At 33.1% G+C, this 24,588-nt stretch overlaps 1 protein-coding gene and 1 long non-coding RNA gene across 6 annotated transcripts in view; one reads left to right on the top strand and one right to left on the bottom strand.

Annotated features, from left to right (window-relative positions):
- Nucleotides 1–6,565, top strand: part of RhoGEF64C (Rho guanine nucleotide exchange factor at 64C) — a 534,285-nt gene extending 527,720 nt beyond the window's left edge. For all 5 annotated transcript variants that reach the window (XM_072538091.1, XM_072538090.1, XM_072538093.1 and 2 more), the window contains one exon: nucleotides 1,530–6,565. In XM_072538091.1, the coding sequence (XP_072394192.1) occupies nucleotides 1,530–1,661 (132 nt within the window). In that variant the 3' untranslated portion in view covers nucleotides 1,662–6,565. The remainder of the gene's footprint in view (nucleotides 1–1,529) is intronic.
- A 3,284-nt stretch (nucleotides 6,566–9,849) lies between these two features.
- Nucleotides 9,850–13,529, bottom strand: LOC140446957 (uncharacterized). The gene is made up of 2 exons (XR_011951543.1): nucleotides 13,112–13,529; nucleotides 9,850–10,079 (listed from the first exon to the last, which is right to left on the bottom strand). It is a non-coding gene; the product is annotated as an uncharacterized lncRNA (long non-coding RNA).
- Nucleotides 13,530–24,588: the final 11,059 nt, after the last annotated feature.

Raw genomic sequence — 24,588 nt, 5'->3', positions numbered from 1 at the left:
CTGTTCCGTCAGTGTTCCAAAATTCATATAAATGACGATGGTTATTTCTGAATGCACCAAACAAGTAAAGGAGCCCCAACACAGCCTTGATTTATATAACAGATTTATTCCCATAATGTGGAGAGTTCTTCCGGCTTTCAGATTTTTCTGCAATTCGTTGGTTAGTATGCTTAACCACGTCAGCAATCATTTTTCCATCAATAAATAGCAGGAAGCACCCAATTGGTGTCTTGACATGCTCGGCGTGATTTTTGATTTCCGGTAAATGTGTAATTAAGTTTTCTGCTCTTGTTCGAACATTTCGGTTATTGGGTTTTTTACTACATTTCATTTTATTTCATTCTTTCCGGAATAATACCAACCTTGTCTGATACTTTTTACATCAGCTTGCTGATTTTTATTCTCTTCCTGGATTCTTGTTCCATATCGGGATAATTGCTGTTGATACTTACAATGTCAATATTGTTTTCTGTCTCTGAATCATCTTAATCAATAAATTTGTCTTCATTTTCACACTCTTCCCCCATACGCATGAGATAAGCCTGCTCTTTTTCATAGTGGCCCATTATTTCCAAATCTACGAGAGTAAAATTATGAATAACTCAATATAAATAGTATGTATAAGATGGTTTACCTCTGAAAATTACGTCAAAGTACGAAATAAAAACGGAAAAATTAAACTTGCGAGTTCTAACACGCGGGGTGTGACAAACCTCAGTCAACTTAAAAGCGACGCCACTTACGGTATATCTAGTTGCCAACTGACCTGACTGCATCAGATTGTAGACAAATATGTATTCGAAATCTATTAAGGCACTGTTGGCGTTTGGAGTGAAATTTAAACTTATAACGGTTATTCTCTGAACTCTGGGGTATCTCACACCTCACGTGTTGAATGCAGAGTTAAAAGAAATTTCTAAAGCAGCACATATTTAATATGGCTTTTTACGAAAAAGCAACACAATTGCTTTTGGTACAGTTGTTTTAAATACAACATGTAAACTTGATTAATTTTATTAAAATCTATAAAAATAATCAATAAATAATAAAATTACTGTATTGAAATATGCAAGGACGCAGAAGAATTAATAAAAAAAACAAGCTAGGAGTTTGTTTAAGTCGTTTTAAGAGACACAGAGAGTCAAATAACTATTTAGAATAGCTGAGAGAGAAGATAGAGTGAGTCTTATCGTGTTAATCACCAACGTCAAGGGAACTTGATAAGGCGCTTTAGGAAGAAAAACAGAATATTTGGTCATATCCTTAAAGGACCTAAATACTAGCTAGTGTGACTAATTATTTAGGAGAAAGTCACAGGAAGACAATGGATTGAATGTAAGAAACTATTTTACGTAACATAAAACGATAGACGCGTCTCAAGTAAACAGTAAAAGTAAAAAATTAATTTTACAAACGATTTTAATGAGTATAGAAAATTAAATCATTATAAAGAAACATTTTGTTATAATTTTAATTTATTTGTTATTTTTAAAAATATTTTAAAATACTATTTCACTTCTATTTTGTAGGCTGAAGACGAAGAACAAACAAGCATGTGGTATAAACAATTACAACACCATGCACAGGGAATGGGAGCTTGGAGAAAACGAAGAAACGCTCTGGCAAATATCATGATCAATGGAATGGGCCTGCGTTCTTAAAATCATCTGAATTATGGGCTATGATCTCAACTGTCACAAATGCAAAAGTCATTGTTGTTTACACATATCTGTTAAATTCACTTAAGCTTCTTTTTATTGTATACAAAAAACGTTAAATATAAAGAGCGGAAGTAAAGTAAACGCAGAATTAACTTCAATTAAAATTTTTTTCAACAATATAGGTACGGAAAAACTTATTTTAAACTGCACTCCATTTGAATCTAAGATCTCTCCACAATCTAGTTATCCTCGGTTATCTCTGTCATGTCATAACTGTCTAGTAAATTTAGTAATTATTTTTTGCTACGTTGATTAAATTTTGACTGAGGGGCAGTGGCTGGAACTGAGTATACAACCAAGTATGCGTATTTATAACTACTATTTATAATACTTAGCTTGCATATAAACTTCACTTGCAGTTTATTAAGAAAATAGAACTACATCAATTACAAAAGTTTGTTTTTGAAATCTTATAGAATGGAATAGAAAAGAAATATACTTTATTGTCACTGAAAATTGTACAATTTTATGGAGAAAGTTTACAAAAAGTCAGAAAGATAACAATAACAATTAAAAATTTACTAAAATCAAATAAATCGTCAATAGCACAAAATAAAACAGAATAATATAAACAAACCATTGCAAAATTTAAATAAATTGCAAATTGCATAATAAATCCTTAAGAACTAATAAGTGAAAGTTGCTGCATGTGGTACCCAAATATATATAAAAATACTGTAGTTACTTGTACAAGGTACTTCTTCACTTTCTTAGTTATTCGTTAAGAAACTCTTCTACTGGATAATATGGTCTTTCAGATAAATAGTCTTTTGTCATTTTACGGGACTTAAGGAAAGATGTTGCAGATTTAAGTTGTAAAGGGAGATGGTTGTATAATTGTTTTGCCGAATATAATATAGGTTTCTTTACTAATTCAGTGGACGGGATCGGTAAATACACATCAAAGGTTGAATTTCTGGTGGAATAGTCATGGTTAGGTCTTGCTGAAAAACATGAATCTGCAATCAAGCTTCTGCAATGTGTTGTTCTTCTAACGCCAAACAGATACCGTATTGCTTGTTTTGTAATTTAAAAATAACATCAGATTGGGCAGATGTACTAGAACCCCAAAAAGGTAGACCATATTGAAGATGACACTCGAACAAAGAAACATATGTTATTTTAGAATCAACGATATTGATCTGGCTGTTATCAAGAAGCAAGAGTTGAAGAGCTACTTTATAGGATAATGCTATTGTCTTATCCACGTTAAAAGAGAGTAAATTAGGGTGGAACCAGGTTTTTACTTTAAGTAGATCAGAAGTTACAGTTGCATGAAGAGTTGCAATATTAGAGTTCTTCCAGGTGATACTGTTATCATCAGCAAAAAGAAAAATTTTTCCATCGATTTTTAATTTAATGATGTCATTTATAAAGATAAGGAAAAGTAGAGGACATAATACTGAAACTTGTGGTACTCCACATACAATGCTTTTGTGACTAGAGTCAGTATCATTTGCTCTTACTAGTTGTTTCCTATTTCAAAAGTAAGATTGGAGTCAATTCAAAGAAATACTACGAATTCCGTAGAAATTTAGTTTTTTTTATCAAAATGTCGTGATTTACACAATCAAAAACTTTGGCATAATCACAAAATACACTAGCAGTGTAAAGATTATTGTTCAGTGCTTGGTAGACCTTATGTTGTACAGAAAACATAGCATTACTGGTAAATGTATTAGATATAAAGCCGAACTGACTTTGTGATAATCTGTTGTTTTCAATGAGAAATGACGTAAGTCGGGCTTTTATAAGTTTCTCAATAATTTTGGATAGTACCGGTAGTAAGGGTATAGGTCTATAGTTTCAGACATTCGATTTTTCACCACCCTTATGAAGAGGAATAATAATGGCTGTCTTTAGCCATTCTGGAAATTTACCTTTTTCAAAGGAATCATTAATTAGTAAGACCAGGACTTCCAACACATTTTTGGGAGATTTAAGAAAATATTTATGGATAGTCCATCAGTACTACAAGAAGATTTTCTTTTGATATTATTGATTGTTTGCATCAGTTTCCCAGCTCCCCAGATCCCCAGCAATGAGTTCTTGTTGTGGAAAAATAGTTGATGTAATATTTTTACTTACATTAACGAAGTATTCATTTAGATTTTCCGAGTTTGGAAGAGAAAAAGTTTGAGCTATATTAGTTTTATTTCGAAGATCGTTTATTATGGACCAAGTTTCTTTTACAACATTTTTAGAGCTTCTAGTCGATTATAGATTAGTATTTACAAATGGAAAGTTTTTAATAAAAATTAATGAATATACACTCCCATTATTTATGATTATTCTTCTTTTTTTAATGAAAGAAGTCAGCAACAATAATCATTAATCAGATACTGAGGAGTAGTACTAAATGCTAAGTGGGACCAAATCTTGAAATAAAAGCACGAATAGAACAGGCTAGGAACATGTTCAATAAATTCAAGCAAGTTATCTATAACTGAAAACTAAACTTAGACATCCGAATTAGAGTTATTAAATGTTGCGTTTGGTCAGTCCTTCTGTATGGAGTTGAAGCCTGGACATTAAAACTAAATACCATGAAACAGCTAAAAGCTTTTGAAATGTGGCTTTATCGCAAAATGCTTAGAGTATCATGGACACAACACCTTACGAATCAACGAGTACTAAACACCATAAATAGAGAGTTAGAACTAATAACAACGATTAAGAAGAGTAGGCAGAAAGCCACTGTTAACAATTACTAAAAGTGGCGCAGAATAGAGAACATTTTGATGTAGTGATCGCAAACCTCCAATAAAGGAGTGCCCCAGAAAAAGAAGAAGCAACATGAAATTTATTTGAGATATTAATTGTGCGAGGTAGGAAGTTTTGTGTTGTATGTTTCCGACAATGAATCTATCAAACTATTCTTGAGCTTAACGATCGGACTGTCATATTTTCCAAACTAATTTTCCCTTAGGACATGCGAAAAGGAAAAAAAGGAGAAATATAACTTATGGCCTACAAAAGCGAGAAGGTATAACCTAGATAACATTCGACATATTAAGGGATACACTTTTTGCATTACGAGAAATTGCTCAGTTTTCACTTATGAGATACTGCTCAGATTTTTGTTTTTGTTGTGTAAAACTCTACAAAACAATATTACGCCCATTCCTTACATATGGTTCAGAGACCTGGACTCTAACAAAAAGTAATGAAAACATGTTGGGATGTTTCGAAAGTGTTGGAGTTATAATAAGTAAAGACGAGAAAGATGATAAAAATACACCAAAGAAAATAAGAAAAGGTGAAAATATAATAAAAGTACTACGCCCAATCTTATGGAGCAAAAACCAAAAAAAAAAGAACAGAAAGGAATAGGTATATCACGCTATGGTTCAGTAGGTACTGACGTATACGTTGAAAACTTGGGTTATCAATAAAAATACCTCATAAACACTTCCCTTAACCGTAATGAGGCACTGGAGAAAATGTTCCGATGTAACGTTACTTGATCACTTAAGAAATGAGGCCATAAATAAATAAATGGGATTAAAAATGCGATGGATAATATATCTGAAAAACAGATAAAATGGTATTAACACTTGCAAAGAATGTACGAAGAAAGGATATCTTTAAATGTTTTCATTCACCACAAAGCAATAAACGAGGAAGGCCAAGAAAAAGATGGATTTCAAACATCCACGCCGAAATGGATATTGAAATAGTAGGAAACGATGGCGACTGGGATACGAGGAGCGACATTAGGCTGCAAATACTCGACTTTCGTTTATTCCAAGTTCAGTAGTCATAAAACACAATGACGTAATTTCAGTGGTTACATTTACACAAGGGGTGTGGGTTAAGCCCACAGTACTACTACCATCAAAGGTTAATGCCTCCTAAATGATTTGGTCAAATAAATGTTACATTATATATTACTTTTAACAAGTACATTGGGTTTGCATTCTTATTTAGATTGGTGCGATTAACGAGAAAAAAAAAATAAAACTCCAACACCTACATCTAACAATACCATGTTCTTAAAGCTGATACGACAGGTCTTCCCATTGTCTGTATGTGCTGTGTTATCCCGAAGTAGCTGGAGAGAAGGTTTTTTTAAGATTATCTTGCTACCTTTTACGCCATCAATTCGTTTTTTCATATTCACAATATTTTTAAGGAAATCCTTTTGGTTATTCACCTTTCAAAAGATCCTTTGACTAAAGCTTTTAAGACATATTCTTTTAACTCATTATTAATCACAATACAGTCACAATTGGCTAAACTTCCACTTTTCCTAGAGCAAACACTTTTTGCTAGCATATCCGCGATTTGATGTTCATATTGGCTTGAGAACTATGTGGATGAACTTACGTTATTTCCTTAATTTGAACCCATTTTTCAGAAATATGCATTAACTCAAAATATTTTGAGTTAAAAACTCAATATTTTGAGTTTTTAATTTTAGGTGTTAATATTCAAATGGACAGTAACTTTTTACCAAGCAGATAATAATGTAATTTAATAAGGTCTATATATTACAAATTTAAATATGTGTCATGTATACAATTCTGCGTTTATTAGAATACCTATTAGTATTTTTAATCACCATTTTTAAATTTTTCTATGTGCTTTTGCCAATTAAAGACGCCTATCTCACATCACTTGTAAGTGTCCCATTAACGTACCATTGGTATGTGAGTTGTATATAATTACTAGTAATTTAGCTGTGATATTGTGGATTTTCCGGTTGTGGGGTTAACTATATATGTTTTATTTTAACTAGCTTAGATGTATTTAATAATAAAATATGTATTTAAATCCTAATTTAAAAGTAAAATTATTTCTTGTAAAGGAAATTTTTATTTTAGAATAAAACATTCAACGTATTTGTAATTGTTTTATTTTTAGATGAGTTATCGGTTTACTGTAGAATAGTGCTTATAACATGGATAGCATAACCAATAACTCAATATTATTAAATATTTAGTTTACCTACAGATGCGTTAAACAATCAAGGTATAATGAGATCTTTCGGACATATCAATATAAGATCAAATATAGAACACCAGCCGATTGCAGTTTGGTTTTAGGTTTTTTTATTAAAGTCTTCGAAGCACTTTACACAAAAAAAGGACTTCCAGGACATTGTTTTATTCAAACATCGTCTGTTTCCTACTTTGTTTTTATCTGCAGAATTTACATTCCTTTCTAGACACACGTTTGGTTTCAGCACGTCCTGTCTTTCATTCATTTATTGTTTTTTCAATTTTTGAAATGTAGTGCATAGCATACGATTTCTTTTAATGAGTAATAGGATGAACAAGTACGTCATCGTTTGGGGCTAACAAATTTTTACTTAGGCGGCTACCAGAGTACTTTTTTAGGGTTCCGGTGCAATAGGTGTTATTTTCCAGCAACCTTGTCCTTCACCTAACTTTTCTTAACTAAATGCAAAAATACTTTGGTTGTATGTCCTCCCGTTATATTCATCTGATGAACTCTCATATACGCGAAACTTCAGCAGCAATCCATCTGGATTTGTGAGCATGTAAAGCTTAATTCCATACATGTGGCGTATGTATATATTGTTTGAACTGTAAACCTCCTTGCCATACCACCATAGATTCCTCTAATGAAAATTCTTTTCCTAAACAATAGAGGCTGTTCATCTTCGCATTATCTTTTGTGTTGACAGAATTAAAGCGTAGACACTTTAAAATGAAAAGAAATCTATTTCTTGACATATATTCTCAAAAAATGGATAATATACTGAACAGCGGGTTAGTTTTCCAGTAAACAATTATACGTAGAAGTTAAACGGTACTGGTATGAAAAAGAAAACCTATACAAATTTTTAATTCTGGAACAGTTTGTGATGTCCTCTCGTGAGAGTCACTATCCGGGTAGCTTTTAGACAGACAGAGACAGAGTTCAAAATAAAAATAAAACTTTATTGTCTTCCTTAAATTAAATTGACAAAAATCTTATGTACATATTTACAATTTGGTTTAGTCTTCTCAGTACCTGGCCTATTTATTCAAATTAAGCTTGACCTTGTCATATGGAACTAGTCTTATCGGCAAGCGAGTGTGTATCTGAAATTTTACGGTAACGTTGTATCGATTTAATAACAGCGGACGATAGGTACAAAGGAAGGAAAGGAACTCAAAACGTCCCTTAAGTGATTCGGGTTAATAGAACACTCCTCGACAGTCTCAACACGACTGCTTCAGAGTACGGGTAGTGAAGAGCTCAACACGCTCTTCGGATAGCGGCGGTATGGGAGACGAAACAACTTGTGAACTCAACACGTCCACAAGCCGCGGTAGGGAAGAAGAGAACCTTCAGTCAACACCTGTCGATTCTGTCTCTATGAGGAAATGTTGCGGTTTATATAGCGGAGTTGTGTAATTAGTTTTGCCCTTTCTACTGTCGATACACTCCTACTTCATGGGTTGGTTCGCGCGCACGCTGGTTTAACGGTGATGGCTTTGACTCATCGTTACAAGTTAGTTTCTTCCAATTTGTAATACGTAGCTTTACAGATATTCCGTCTTTTAGAAAAACTTAAACACCATAATCATTTGTCTGGTCTGAAACCTGGGAAAAAACCGTGTTGTCAATTATAATGTTGAAATAATCTATAGGTTTGCCCCTGTCCAGAATTGGCACTAACAGCTCTTGTTTTGTTGAATGTAAATTGTTTTAATATACCTGTTTTCGTCCACTGGAATTTCACTTGCTGATTAGTCCAAACAGGATTGGAATTAACAAACGAACCCAGAAGATTCCTTATTGACTGGTCATCATCAGGTGCATCTGAATCACTTTGTGTTTCTAAATCGAACGGATATTTATTTTCGGACTCAAATAAATATTCGTCACCACTGCTATCTTCTAAAAGCTGCAATAGTTCTACGTCTGTTAATGCTTTTCTCTTATACTCAGTTAAATCACTCGTTTTTTCTGTAATCCAGATGGTTCATGTGTGGCAAAACGCGAAACTAACTATATCACGTGCTCAACAAATCTTTTAAGAAGGATGCCAGAATAGCTACAACTTTCTCTTGCTAACGCCGACATAATGCTAGCCAAACCTAACCTTCTTATCTATGATACTTACTCTTACACAGAAAATATACACAATTCTCCGATCAAAGTGGGTGGCATCGCGGATATACTGCGATCGAAGTAGTTGGAAATGAATCTAATAATATATGCGTCCGGTTTTAGGTTGACGTTGATTTGTTAATACGCCACAGCACATAGTTGAAAACAACGAGCACATTACTATGTTAACAAAGTTTTTAAATTCATTGAAATCGTCTGGACTCTCACCTTACCTCACAATTTACAATTAAAAGTAAGATCAGTTGACTGCTCCAAGGACAGTGATCAAAAATATGCATTTAACTTATTGCTTCCGCCAACAAACACAAGATGCAGCTCGTTTTTATAGTCTTAGAGTTTATCACCGGGATACACTGAAGATTTGGGCTGGAAAAGCATGGAAAAATTTGGATACCAATCAAAACTTTCAAAACTCCCCTCGAACTTCTGAAACTGTGAAAGTATATGTGATTGCTGGAAAGCAGGCCTTAAATGCTCTGCATTGGTCCTGAATTTTTCTGGTGAAACCTGCAGTAACATCATGAAAATATCAAAATTAATCAAAAAACTCGAAGATGAATTTTTTATCTTTTACCTTCGATACTGACTTAGAACTTGAACCACAGCCTGAACCATCAAAGAAAATGAAAAAACAATAGCTGGAAAACAACTTTTTAAATATATAATTATGCTCAATATTATCTCGCCTACAAATTGTCCGTTGATTAGGCATAATGGGGATACTACTTAAAAAACGCTATCTCATGGATGGTCGGTAAAAGCGTCGATAATAAATTAATAATATTATAACATTGTTAGCAAAATAATAAATTATTATATGAATTTAAAAATGTATAATAGAAAACTAAGTCTAATGGTTTATTTTAATCGTATTCTTACGAGTAATTAAACCAAATAAAAACTGGCATGTAGATAAGTTGGTAAATAAAGTACGTATTTCTAGTTATATGATTATTAAATAAACATAAAACTGAAGAAAAACATCAAGAGTGCTAAAATTTTATTATTAAATATAATACGTAGATGAAGTTTTTTTCCCTTTTTAACATCTTTTACATGTACCTTTGCAAGGACGACGTTTCGGGCAGTCTTCTATTGGTATGCACTTATTTTTTTCATCTCGTGCATACCCCTTTATACAATAACAATCGTCGTTACATCGTATGTTTATAATAGGACAAGTAGCTCCTAATGTTGCACATGTAGTTTGACAGGCGCTACCACAATCGTAATACTCGTTAGGTCTTGTACAATTAATCCAAGTAATACCTGAAACAATAAAGATATATTAAAATGGTGACTGGGGTAAAGTAAGGGTAAGACCAATTTGCTATAAATAATTAAGAAATAGTGAAGAAGTGCATACATTAACCTCCCTTAATGAAATTGAAATTTTAACCTCACCTTCACGTGATACTTAATGTTAGATAACTAGCGTTATTATTTATTTCATTCATTTAATTTCTTGTTATTATTAATATTATTAATTTTGTTTCATTGCCCATGATCAATATCAGTATTTTGTGTTTTTATTACCTCGGTGAATTTTCAAAATTTATTAAAAAATACAAAAATTTTATTTTCAAAACAAATAAGTTAACCTGCTAAGGACGAGTGTGACGTTTTCGTAACGTTTCAATCAAAAGCGATTTGTATGTAAACTATTTTTTTTTAATCTTATCGATGCCAAAAGTTACGAATTCCTAATATTACATTACGCCTGATACTGAAACAGTCATTGCGACACTGTCTGGCCAATTTCTCAACCGCTTGCTTCTCGAAACATATTAGGATACAAGTTGGCTGATGATAACAGAGAACTGTAATTTTGATGTCGACAAAACCAATAAATGTGTTACGGTACAGAATCTGTAAAATGGATATTAGCCGGAAAGCACTGTATCTTAGATAAGGAAAGAGAGGGGGCGCGTAATCGTATGGAATTAACTGAAGCCTAAACCGGCACCAGAAAGGTTGCCAGGTCATAATTTATTTCTTCAGTAGGTTAAGAATAATGAAAATATATCAATAGATTTTTTAAAAATTTATAATTGAACACTGACATAATGATCAGTTTTAGAACATGATTTGATCATTACATATTTTTAGTAGATCGATATTGTGTTTCAGTAAATCAATAAATTAAATTTAAAATCAGTAGATCTACTGAAAAATCAGTAGACCTGGTAACCCTGCGAGAGGTAGTAATGGGCAACGTACAAGCACCAAACCATGGCGGTCACATCGAAACTGGCTTCACCTTTCAAAGATGTATTAAGTGAGCGTTACCTCTCTCTTTCCTTGGCTAAGCACTGTATAGTATATAAATAGTTCACGCTTATCGCTATTAATAGTCGTAAATTGGAGATTGAACACGTGTTGTAAACGTTACGATTTCGTTGCGTTCGGAGTTTAGAGGTAGGTAATTAAAATATTTCAAAGTTGATCCAGCTTTTTTTATGGACAGAAACTGCATTAAGCCATAGACAAACCAAGTGATAGTAATATACCTAAGTATTTCTGATTCTAAAAAAGAAAGTGATGGATGGGTAATAGAAGAGGACTATATAAAGATCTTAGTGATAGTGGTAAAGAAATAATAAATGAACAATGTACTCACAATAAAAATGAATACAATGGTATAATACTGACTGTTACTCCAATGTGAACTACACCTTTCAAAAAGCTACTTATATAAAAGTCCCCTCAGATTATTTTAGAAATTTCTTCAACAATAACTTTCCAAATTTGATAACTTATTCAATCAAATTTATATCCTACTCAAACAAATCCTAATAAAAGAGCTGGAACAATTTATGGGTTCAATATTTTATATGTCTTTGATCAAACTACCAAAAATTGGTTTATATTGGAGTTCTCACTTTGATGTTACTTCAATTCGTGAAATAGTGAGTCGAGATAGATGAGAAACAATAAAAAAACGTACAAATTTTTCCGATAGTACCGAAATTGATCCGTCAAATTTAGATAACTGTACAAGGTTAAACCCATAGTAAAAAATTTGGAAGAAAAGTTTCGAAATATTCCAAAGGAAGAGATAGTCGTGGTCGATGAGCAAATAGTTCCTTTCAATGGTCAGTCCGGATACAGTACCTATATGCCAAAAAAGCCTCACAAATGGGGTCTAAAATTTATCTGTTGGCTGGTTCCAGTGGTCTTGCATACGATTTTGAAATATATATTAGAAAAATTACCGCTCCTCCAGGATAAAATGATATGGATTCCAGAGGCAATATTGTTATAATACTCTGTAGAAGCATTTAATAACACAATTACCTTCTTTAGTTCAAAATAAAATAAATTGTCTGGGAATAGTACGCTCAAACCGTCTTCCTAGGTGCCAGACAAAATCCTGAAAACAAGAGAATGCAGATCATTTCAGGAACTAGAGTTGAAAACTAAAACTTGCAGAATTATCAAATGGCACGACTCTCGTGCAGTATTGCTCATCATCTTTTCCTCTGCCAAGATGGGTTAAAACAATAACAGATATTGCAGATATTTAGCACGCCACAGAAATTAAAACTTACAATAAATGGATAAGCGGAGTAGATCTTATGAATTCACTAATAGATCTATACAGAATCACAATTAGATCAAAGAAATTTCACCATAGTTTTTTATTCCATTTTATGGATATGACAGTTGTAAAATGTTGGCTTTTATATCGACGTGACTGCAATGATTTTGGTGTTCCACAGAAAAACGAACTGTCGCTGTTTAAGTTCAAGAGTCGCATAGCAGAAAGCCTGATGAAATAAGGAAAGATACTTTCACACATTTACCAAGAAATTAGGTCGTCCCAGCAGTAGCTATACTGATGATCTTCATGCAGCAAGAAAAAAACACAAAAGTGCAGCTTCAAAAATGATTTCTTAAAAGGATATTAGGCTGGATGAAATAGGACATTGGCCCATTGTGATAGATAAAAGAGGACATAGTCGAAAACCTGGTTGTACAGAAATTCCTGTACATTATTGTGAGAAGTGCAAGGGGTACTTCATAAAATGTATTAATAAAAATTCGAATTGTTTTTACGATATCATCATAATTAAAATTTGTCATGCTATTCAAAAATGACGTTGTTGCACCAATAAATATCTGCATTCAAATTAATGATATATCCAAATTATGATAAAAATTAATATGCCATACACATAATTATTAATTAAAATTAAATTTTAAGATGTTTCAGAATAATTTTTAAAATTTTGGAAATTTTGCCTTTTTTTTGAAGAGTTTAAACAAAAAGCAAAATATATAAGTATTTAATACCATACCTCCAGGTGGCAAAGTAATTCCTGGTGGTGGAGTTAAAGGCGTCCCACTACTAGTTGTAGTCTCCAGTGCGTCAACACAAAACAGTGGAAACAGAAATACAGTTAATATTAAATATGACATCATTGTTGTTGACAGTTCTAAATACGCAAAAGGATTGCTTTCAAATAAAAAATATAATTTTTTAAACATATTTGTTGTGTATAAATTACAGGTATGCAATAATTGTTAATATACAGGATGATTCAATCACACATTATTGTTGGGATACACAATAGTTTTTTTATTGAACAATGTACGTTAAATGCAATGTTCATCTACATGTATCTTTCTTCAACAATTTTATGAACTGTGGTTATTCAACCCTTAAACGCCCAACGATATGTATGTTCCATGTATGCCCAACGGTGGGTAAAAAATGTTAACTGTTAAAAAAAACAGTTTGAAATCTGTCTGAAGGCTAATCTGACTCCCATTGTTCAACTGCGCAGCATACTCTGCGACTGAAACAGACATTGTTTTTTTCACTGTGTTTGTCTCACACATATACCATGCGGTCCATATGTATGGAATAAATTTATTTTACCGTTATTATGTAGTATGTGAAAAAACCTGAAACAGGTCGATTTTATTCTTAAATTGACAATTTACAGTATGTTATATACACCTTGTTAGAAAGGGATTTTAGTCCTCTGTTTAGCAATATAAAGTTTTTTGAGTTTGTGCAATCATAACTGAGAAAATTGATTTTGATTTTTTTTACAATTATTATTAAATTCAACTTGACCACCATTATTTACTTCTTGATAATAACCAAGGCGATTTTGGAATTCTCGTACAATATTTTGTATGACCTCGGGGGTTATTTGTTAATTTCTTCCGTTATCCTAACTTTTAAATCAGCAATATTGTCTGGTCTATTAAAATATACTTTAGAAATAATCAGGTATTTTCGTATCTGTTCTGCTAAACATAAGGGAAACAAATTTGAAGATAATAAAATATTAGTCAAAAAGCCAAATAAACAATTGATATGAATCTAGAAGGCTGCTGTCATTAAGGTATTTAAAGTTACTAAAAGACGTCAGTCTAATATTTGTGCGCGTATTAAATTTAGTTATGGCTTATTTGTCCGAGACTCAAAGAATAGACATTTTAATTATGATTGGTTGTGGTAATAAAACAAGAACTCAAAAGGAGGTTTGTGAAATGTTTAATAATAAATACCCTGGTCAACAAGTTTCGCAGTCTACAGTTAGAAAAATTGAAAAGACGTTTCGTTATACTGGACATGTAAAAAATATTGAAAAACCAGGTAGAAATGTTAAATTTACCGATGAAAAAAAGTTAGTGCTTCTAGAGAATGAGGAAATTGCAATGATGTAAGTAAATCATCTATTTTATGAGTTTTGCATAAAGAAAAATACCACCCTTACAAAGTTCAGTTGGTTCAGGAGTTAAATGAAGATGATCCTGATAGAAGGCAAAAATTCTGTGAAACGATGATGGACAGAATGAACGCAGATTTGCAGTTCATAAACAAAATAGTTTTTTTCTGATGAAGCAACGTTTCATATTAACAAACAGAACTGTAGATATTGGAGCAGAGAAAATCCTCACTGGGTGAGTGAGACTCACACGCAATATCCTGAAAAAGTTAACGTTTGGGCTGGTATCATTAACAATTAACTATTATTGGTCCTTATTCCTTTGAGGGCACAGTTGATGGTGAGGTTTATCAAGATTTTTCAATTAACTTTTTAGTGACTACATTACGAAGATTTTTTCCTGATGTTAATCATCCAAATGAGATAGATCTATTTACTACCAACAAGACGAAGTTCCACCTCATTTTGCATGTATAGTTAGGAATTATGTAAACGAGGTTTTTCCCAGTATGTGGATTGAAGACGTGGAACGATCGAATGGCCGGCTGGATCCCCCGATTTGACTCCTCTCGATTACTTCTTATGGGAATATTTAAAATCTTAAGTATATTTTAATGGACCAAACAGTATTGCTGATTTAAAGGTTAGGATAACGGAAGAAATTAACAAAATAACCCCGAGGTCGTACAAAATATACGAGAATTCCAAAATCGCCTTGGTTATTGTCAAGAAGTGAATGGTGGTCATTTTTAATATTTAATTTAATTGTAAACTACATTAAAAAATACATTCTAAATATTATGTGACATTATTATCTTCATTCAACCTAACGTTTTTTTGATAGAGACATTATCAAAATTTTGCATCTTAAAAATCAATTTTCTCAGTTATGATTGCACCAAACTTAAAATTTTTTATATTGCTAAATAGAGGACTAAAATCTCTTTCTAACAAGGTGCCATACGACCCCCTTTGTTATTTAAAATTTTCGAGGGGGTGTTTGTAATTTAAAGGGGATGCTGGAGGGGTATAATATTGTCATACTGTAAATTTAAGAATAAAAATCAACCTGCTTTAGGTTTTTTTCACATAGTATATAATACCGCTAAAAATGAATTTATTCCATACATATGAACCGCATGGCACATTACACTTTGCACACACTATGCATTCATTTTAGTTTAAGTGGAAGCATCGGTTTTGCACTTGTACAGAGAATTTAGTGCGATGACTCAAAGTTTTTTTTACCTTAATTATGGGGTGTGCATGCTCACACACCCCGTCTATATATTTACTTAAATGCTAAAATGTGTGCGTGAGGTGGGGTGTGCATTCCCAGGTGTATATTGCCATTAAACACCCTGTGTTTATTGAACCGAAGGTTTTTTGGGGTCTTCTTTCACCGCCTGTATTGATTGTTGCATGTATATATCAGTTTTCTTAGATCCTACTATTCCACTCTATATCCTGATAGTTGTTGTTTGGGCCGTCTGTGCACCGTCCTTAGGTTTTCATCACACTCTCTTAATATCCTGTTGGGATGGTTTCTAAGGTTGTTGAAGATCTCGTATGCTCTCTCGTCCATTGTTCGTAAGATCTTCTTTCGGTTTGGGTCTCTATATACATACCCCAACGGTACGTATTTTGATATTCCCAGCGCTTCTCTGATTATAAAGTTTTGCAGGTATGTTTCCATGCTGCAGAGGCATACACTAATATTGGCAGGCTGTTTGCAACTCTGATCTTTGTTTAGAATCCCAGCTTACTTTTCTAACCTATTAGCGCACAGAGTTGATTCCTTGATGACTTGGCTTTGTAGACCGTTTGGTTTACATGTATTGTAAACGTCAACATTTTGTCAATCGTTATGCCTAGGTATTTAGCTTGGCTGTCGCATTCTATTTGAGTGTTAAGTAATATTAGATCTCTATTTGGTCTGCCTTTTCTGTGCTGGTACATGACGACCTATGTTTTCCGGGTTTATTGCTACTTTTCATCTTATGCACCAGGATTGTACTCGATATAGGTGACTTTTAGCTGAGTCGGGATCTCTACTACATGCTGCTATTGCAGTGTCGTCTGCGTATAAACTCGGTTACGATCTGGGATCGGTTGGAGTGTCCGCTGTGTATATGGTGTACAAATAAGGCAACAGCACCCCTCCCTGCGACACCCCAGCCTTCATAATTCTGACCCCGGACAGGGTTGAGCCTATCTGGACTCATAACCACCTGTTAGCTAGGACCCATGCAAGAAGACAAATAATCACCTCACTGTATCCATGATTGTTCATTTTATACAGCAAGTCTTCATGCCATACTCTGTCAAAGGATTTACTGACATCTAGAAAGGCAGCTGTTGTATACGTTTTTTCATTGAAGCCCTTTCTAATGCATTCAGTTATTCGCAGTACTTCTAGTTCATATGAATGTTCTGTTCTGAATTCAGTCTGTGCTGCAGGTATTGTTCCTATTGATATGGATTCCTCTTTTAGCCTGGTTAGGATTAATTTTTTGCAATTTTGCTTAGTGATGATAATAGGCTTATAGGCCTGTAATTTTGTGGAAATGTTCCGTTATCCCCTGGTTTTTTAACATAACATGAGCCCCTTTGAATCTATCTAGAAAATATGTTAATTTTAGGATATTAATAATAACATTGGTGATATATACTATCACTTTTGTTGGCAGGTTCTTTAGCACTCTTGATTAATTATTTTGTTTCTTCCGGGGAGGTATGCATAATACCTATTCGGCCCTTTGTTCTTCTTAGACTTCTTTTCATTCTTTCTACTTCTTCTGTGAAATCTAGATCTTCGTAGGGATGTAGTTCTTCCTACATGCCAAGTCCAGCGTGTCTTTTAGCACTTCCGCTTTTTCTTCTTTAGTGTATACGATTTCATTTTCTCCATGGAGGGGTAAAATTGTTTTTTTGTACTTTTGCAACATTTTTAAGAGCTTCCAGAACGCCGATTTGTTAGGGTTTAGCTCTTGGATGTAGTTGTCTCAGATTTAGTTTCTATAAGCTTGTAGTTGTTTCTTGACTTTCCTATTTAGTTCGTTGGCAATTCTTTTGTCTTGTAGGGTTTTTGTTCTGTTGGCTCTAATTCTTTTCCTGTTTTTTTTTTCCTGAATTAGATTTTTTAGTTCATTTCTGATGTCTTTGAACCTCCCTTTTTATGTTGTGGCTTCTTCTAGTTTGGAGCTCTGACTTTAATAGCATTTTGGATTGTTTTTTCTAGTTTTTCACGCTTTCTTTTAGTTCAGCTATGTCGTTCACTATTTCCTGGCACAACATATAAACAAGCAGTGACAGCTCCTACGCATTCCTACAAAACAAAAAAGCGAAGCCCAAGATGCGCGCGACAACTGCAATAATCCAATTCTTTTCCTTTTTTTTTAATTTCCCTAATTTATTGCCTAAACTACGTTTTTGAAAATATTTTCTCATTATTAGAGTTACGGTTAAATATAGGTTAATGTGTAACTCAATGAATCTTTTCTTGGTAGAAATATTTTTATTTACACCAAAGAAGAAATTTAGCAAAATGTTTTATTAATTATTTTACATTTTTTTTTATTTTTTGTAACTTCGAAGCATTTTAGATATAGTCAACATTTTTGTGGCAACATACCGTATATATGATCCCTTAAAATATTTCTAAATAATACATATATGTAAGTTAATGACCAAAAACAAATTCTGAGATAAGCATAAACGTGAAAATATAAGCAAATGAAATCTGTGATACGTGATAAATTTAAATTTCAAACAATATGTATATTTTTAGCCTTTGTTTATTATTAAAATACTTAATAAGTAAATAATTTTTGTTTGACTTATTCTGCTTATGTGTTATAAAAATGACAGACTTCCTTGTTTATTTTCGTATATTAAATATTTTTTTACGAACTCATCAATGGGGTTTGTGTGTGGACTCTTAAATTAGGTTATATACTTTACTCTATTGACTTGACTCTATTATAGTACTGCTCATATAGTTTACTCTAAAAAAGATCCATCAAACCAACACATCAGTTTAGTCGGAAAGTTGCCTGCAGACGCGATCTAAGCGGTTTGGTTCCTTTCTGCAAAACGACACAGCTGGTATAAGATTATATAATTCTTAATCTTAAATGTTATAAGATTAAGTAGTAGTTAGGGAATAATTTCGACGCTGTAAAAACGTGTCTTATTGTGAAAGCAATTATTGTATTCAATATATTTTTTTGAATACCAAAATGAATATTAACCGATCTGCAAAGATTCTTTTAACCATAAAAGAATTTTCCAAAAATGATGAAAATTTAAGTTTGAATTAGGTTAATGGTATTAGTTTCGTTCGCGGTACGAGTACTGGACGTAGACCGGCGATTACTTCGCATCCGCAGTGTAAAAATGAGCGTCCGCGATGACCAAGTTCTGTACTGATAGGGACTGCTACTCCGGAATCTTGTCGTTCGCAGTTACTTAGTCCTTAGACCATTAAAACTTATACACACGCCTTGTACCGAATTATTGAAGCCAACACCTTCTGCGCAAGTGACGTCACACTACGGCAAGAACTCTTAACATTAGATTGAATTTTTAGAAAAGCCCTAATAAAATTACCGAATTTTAGATGAATTTTAATAAAACTCAATATTTTGTAAAAGATATGGAAGATAAATCATTTAGCAAAGGAATTAATGAATATTTTTGAATTAAAGTAATTTTGTAAAAATAAATGTTTTATTTGAAAGTGTACTACCTTCTCTTGTTTGATAATGAAAAATAAATGCAAAGGTTAGAAATTTTACTCGTGAGTAGAAGTTTTATTTTTGGGGAAAAAATGTGTAAGGTAAAGTGGGGTAAATGTGATATACTTTTTGATTGGTTCAACTTTCATTTAATATAACACTGTAAAGAAACGTTTCAAAAATTTATCAAAAAAGTCATATACTTTTTGAACAGTTTTGTATTCATTGTGTAGAAAAAACATAAATAATCTTTAGTGTTGTTAATGTTGCATGATGTTTTTTAAAATCATATCAATATATCACATTTACCCCAGGGACCAGGGCAAATGTGAAGAAAGTTTACATTTTTGTAGTAAATATTATATTTGATAGTCTGGGGTTATTGTATAAAAATGTAATTCAAGCTCTTAACTTGTGTTTTTTTTAGAATTTATTTTGTTGAAAAAATACAAATGAATTTAAACTTTTCGAAAACAATGTAAAGGAAACAAAAATATAATAAAATTAAACAAACACTAAAAGTTTTGTTTCAGTTAATGTTGAATGTTAAAGCCATTAAAGGTAATTGGAAATTCGTACATTCCACGTCTGTCGACGATAGGATCTGGTAGTAGTTTTATAATATCCTGTTGTAGTACCGTATCAATATCAGGATTTACTGGCCATACAAATTTGTTTCCTTGAGGTCGTGTAAATTTAACTATCCACTCATCATTCATATTTTCTGATACAATTCCCACATAATGCTTGTTTATTTTTTTTTTGGGCAATATTTTACCAATACCCAACATCCGACATATACATTTACACTTTTTGTTGAATTCAAATTCTCTTTGTCTTCATCGTCATCATTTGGAGCTATTTCTACCTCTGGTTCTGATTCCAAAAGTGTATCCAGAAACTTGTCGGTGTTATCAGAATCCATGAATATTGGGGACATTGACTCATCCTCTTCGCTGCTGTTAAATGAGAATGACTCTCGTTTATTTCTTTTTTTGGGCTTTGCCTTAGTTATCTTATGAATTTTAGTACCTTTTCCTTTTTGTTGAAATTTCTGTTTTAAAACATCAATAGCTTGTTGTGATATTAGTATTTCAGATCCAGGGCATAACCGTTTCTTATTTTTGGTTGGTGCGTTTGGAAGTTGTTTTACTGTTGATAACAATAAATCTAAATGTTACATTCTTATTTTCAGTTAAACTTATACATAGAATTGATTCAAGTTCGTTGACTCTGGCAGAGATATTTTTTACGTTGTCGGAAGTGGTAGTTTCGATAAGAGCATCAGCAATAGGTTCTTTGATTTGATAAAATACTTCTTTAGTTACTTTAGTTGGTAGCAATACTTTATTACCATGTTTTTAAGTACATCTTTTGCCGGTGCTGAACATTCATTTTTGTATAGTTTGTACAGTTTTTGGATATTTAGATCACTTGGCAAATGTTTACGGATTGAACTTTGGCTTCGACAATAATTTGGTTCTAAACACTAAAGTTTGCGAATAAATGCATGTACTGATGCCTTTTTATCCTTGAATAAGTTGGCTTTACGGTCTCCTCCCCTTTTTCTCCTGGAAGCACTCCACTTACGAAAGACTTTTGAATTAAATTTAGGACACGTCCTTTTTTTAAGCAAAGCGCTGCTAAAAACTCCTTCTGGCAAATACTTATAGATTATTTATCGACTTTTATATGATATTTTATGGTACACTGCTTGGTTGGTTTTAATGGAGTCTGATCTTTAGTCGCAGGATCCAATGTCAAGTTCCTTGGTCGTTTTCTCTTAATTGGTAATGATTGACAGCATTTCAATATGATTGCATCTTGGTCTTTGACAGGACTCTTATAAAAAGCCGTGTGAAATTGTGGTAATATTTTACCCGTCACTTTATTGTATTCAAAAACTTTGGTTTTATGATCACAACGTGGTACTGTTGGTAAACTTTGTGCAAAATACCTAAAATAAAAGTATAAATAATACAAAATTGTTTCTAGCCCCGCGATATCAAAGTCGCAATCTAAAAGAGCTCTTCCAAACACCCATCGATATTAGTCATAGTCATAGATTATACTAGTGATGTGGTTCTCAAATAACAAGAATCCACGTGTATTCGATTCCTTAAAGTCCTCGAGATATATCCAGCACTTAAACCAAAGTATTCGAATACTGGCTGAGGAAGCAGTCGCTATTATAATTATTAAGGTATTCGGTCTGGGTACTCGGATGTCAGCTGTTTTTTTTTTAAATGCGTTTGCCGATTACCAATATAAGCGGATAAGCTAGTTTTATAAACAGATATTTTTGGAGGTCAAATAATATATGTAATAAACTCATGTAATGAATATTTGGTATACAAAAACAAACGGCAATACGACTGCATAATTGATACTAATATTTTTATTTTTAATACGATTCCCCATTCAACAAAACGTGCTTATTCTCAAGATTATCAAAATGACCGATTCACCCTAACATATTTCAGTGAGTGTGAGAACAATTAACGAATTTAACACCTTCGTGACAATGTAACCCACCGGTGGGTCACACCGTTTTTTGCCAAGAGCCGTGCTGGCCCACCCGTGGGTCACGGTCTAATGCAGGAATTGTGTAAGCACTAAAAACACTTGAAGCCTAAAAAAGTATATTTTAAGTATCAAAACGATTTAAAAACTGAACTTAAACATTAGGACATCTTGTTTTTCTCTCCAAAAACAATGATATAAGTAAAGGGAAAAATACTAGTGACTAAACTTAAATTTATATTGCAAAACATAATTTATTTTTAAATGAAGGTAGTAGATAACATAATGTTTAAGCAATAAAACACATTTTAATATTACATCTTACCGTGCCTGTGGTAACAAATCTCAAAAAATAACAAATAATTCTACTAACAGTATCGATTCAGATTACTTAGCCTATTCGTGGATTTTCTTAAAACACGGAATACATACTGCCGGCTGTACATTGCAGTCTTCGCAAAATGTAAGTATCTTACTTGCTTTTGCCGATGCCACTTTCCTACCTTTCTCATCTTTAAGGGTTATGTTGCAATTAGAACATCGTTTTCTGCTTTTTCTCGCATTTCCTTCATATTTCCCTAGCCTATGGCTACTTCTACTTCGTTTTCTTGGACTCCTATTACACGGAACATCATGCACTACTCTTATTTCTTCAGTGGCATTTTCTTCTGTATCGGATAGTAATCCTTGTATAAGTTTTTTCTAAATCATAGCATGTGTTTATTTTTAGCTTGGTTGTGAGAGCTATGTATCACCCATGCATTAACAAATCATGTTCAGAGAATAATATAAAAAAAACCTTATACCACTTCAGAGTTTTTCGGAGGCATGTGTAATAAGAAGACATCTGATCTGAAATGTCAACTCCTCGTTTGGCCTGATTGTAATCAATGATAGCGGGGGGTTTTAGTACTTATTCACCTTGTCGGTTTTTACGTCCACTTGGAATCTGTTGATCAGTGTGATGTGGTAAAGTATTTATGATTAGTACTGGCCGCTTATTTTTTATTTTCATATTGGCCATTTTCGTTCTGCTCGCCGTAAATATGTCCCTTTTTCAGATTTTTAGCGCGATCTTTAGGATTCCCCTTCCTATTACTCCGTAAAGTGTCACAGGTATATGTTCCTTCGGTTAAGAGGTCCTCGCATAGTTTCAAACTTATATAGAATTTATCTATAAACAAAATTCTTCCCGAATGTTTAAGATCCTGCATTAACTCCATGCATATATTACATATATTATATGTATGCCCCTGCGTGTTTGTTGCTATAGTGGCATCATTTTTTCCTACATAAATAAGCAAATCGTATGTATAACCTTCAGTCGTACATATTTTATAGAGTTTCACTCCGTATTTGTGTGTTTTTGCTGGTAAGTATTGACGGAACACCAACCTGCCTCTAGTGGATCGTTATTATTACAAAAATACAAGCATTTCAATAAATGGTCGAATGTGTTCGCTTACTAGCGTACATTTCATTATTTGACCAATAGAGGCGCATTTTTGGTAGCTGATTAATCCCCATTATTAGCAAGATGGCTGAAAATTTTTTCATTTCTGCTCTGTTAGTCTCTGTTTGTCCAAATTTTCAACAGAAACCGTGATCGCAGTGGCTTCGATTGAATGATCTAATATGCGTATCTGTTAGTTACCTCTACTATGATGTCAATGATTGGATTAGTAATAAATTGTTTGTAGATAGCGTAAGGTTAAGATAAATCTAAATTGTTAACTTTCAAACCGGATTGTCTGAAGAACTGAAAATTTAGAGGTAAGTCTGTAAATGGTCCCCATTTGACAGGATTTACTGTTTCTTATACGCCTGCATCGCTTGTCAAACTGTTGTCACTAGAGTAATCGTCAGAACTGTTATTATCAGAAAGATCATTTTTCATCACATCCTGATCATCCGAAGGCCTATAGGATTCTTCAGATTCCTCAAACGGGTCGGATTCTGAGGATGATAGATGTTCAAATCTTCCTTGTAGTTAAGAAATAGAGGGACGTGGATTGTCCGGTGATGCTGCAGTTGGACTTAAATTGTCTGTGGATGTTGCAGGTGGGTAGATTTCTCGGGGATGCTGGAGACGGACTTAAATTTTCCATAGATGCAGCAGTCGGACTGTGATTTTCCGAGGATGCTTCAGGCGAACTTAGATCTTCCAGCGATGTTGCTTCTTGAACAATTTTTCGATGTGCTTTCTTCTGGCCAAGAGCCATTATTCTACGTGATCTGGAACTCATTCTCACAGGTTTGCTACTCCAATCTGTTATTTAACGATTATCTGAAATAAAATAATCTTATGTATTTACCGAATACGGACCTATAATTCCGTGACCACCCGTGTATCACAACAACTGTGAGGAAAAATTTTAACTCAGGGACGTTGTGACCCATCGGTGGGTCATACTCAAAAACACCCAAAACTTAAAAAAACACAATATGTTTATATAGGAATAACATTTATTTACAATTACAATTATTAAAATAAACAAATATAGCGAAAACAATATAAAAAAAATGTTACACTTTTAGGGATGGATACATAAAACTACCCTCGTCGCGAACGTATTAAACAATAAACAAATCAGGAATTGATTAATTTAAAACAGTTTTATTAATTTTTTGGTTCGCAGAATATGGTTCGCAGTTCTAGTTATTCGAAAAAATTCTCGATTCTTAGAAGTTCTGTTCATCACTAGATTCACATGTATCTAAATACGGTACGGCCTTGTTAGCCTTCCAGTTTTGTGGCTGTGCAATCCGTTTTCGTGACTGGTTTTTATCTACAGACATAGGAAAAACATCCATCTTGATAAACAATTA

Source organism: Diabrotica undecimpunctata, chromosome 7 (assembly GCF_040954645.1).
Source record: "Diabrotica undecimpunctata isolate CICGRU chromosome 7, icDiaUnde3, whole genome shotgun sequence".
Lineage (NCBI taxonomy): Eukaryota > Metazoa > Arthropoda > Insecta > Coleoptera > Chrysomelidae > Diabrotica > Diabrotica undecimpunctata.
This window is presented reverse-complemented; position numbering and strand designations above follow the sequence as displayed.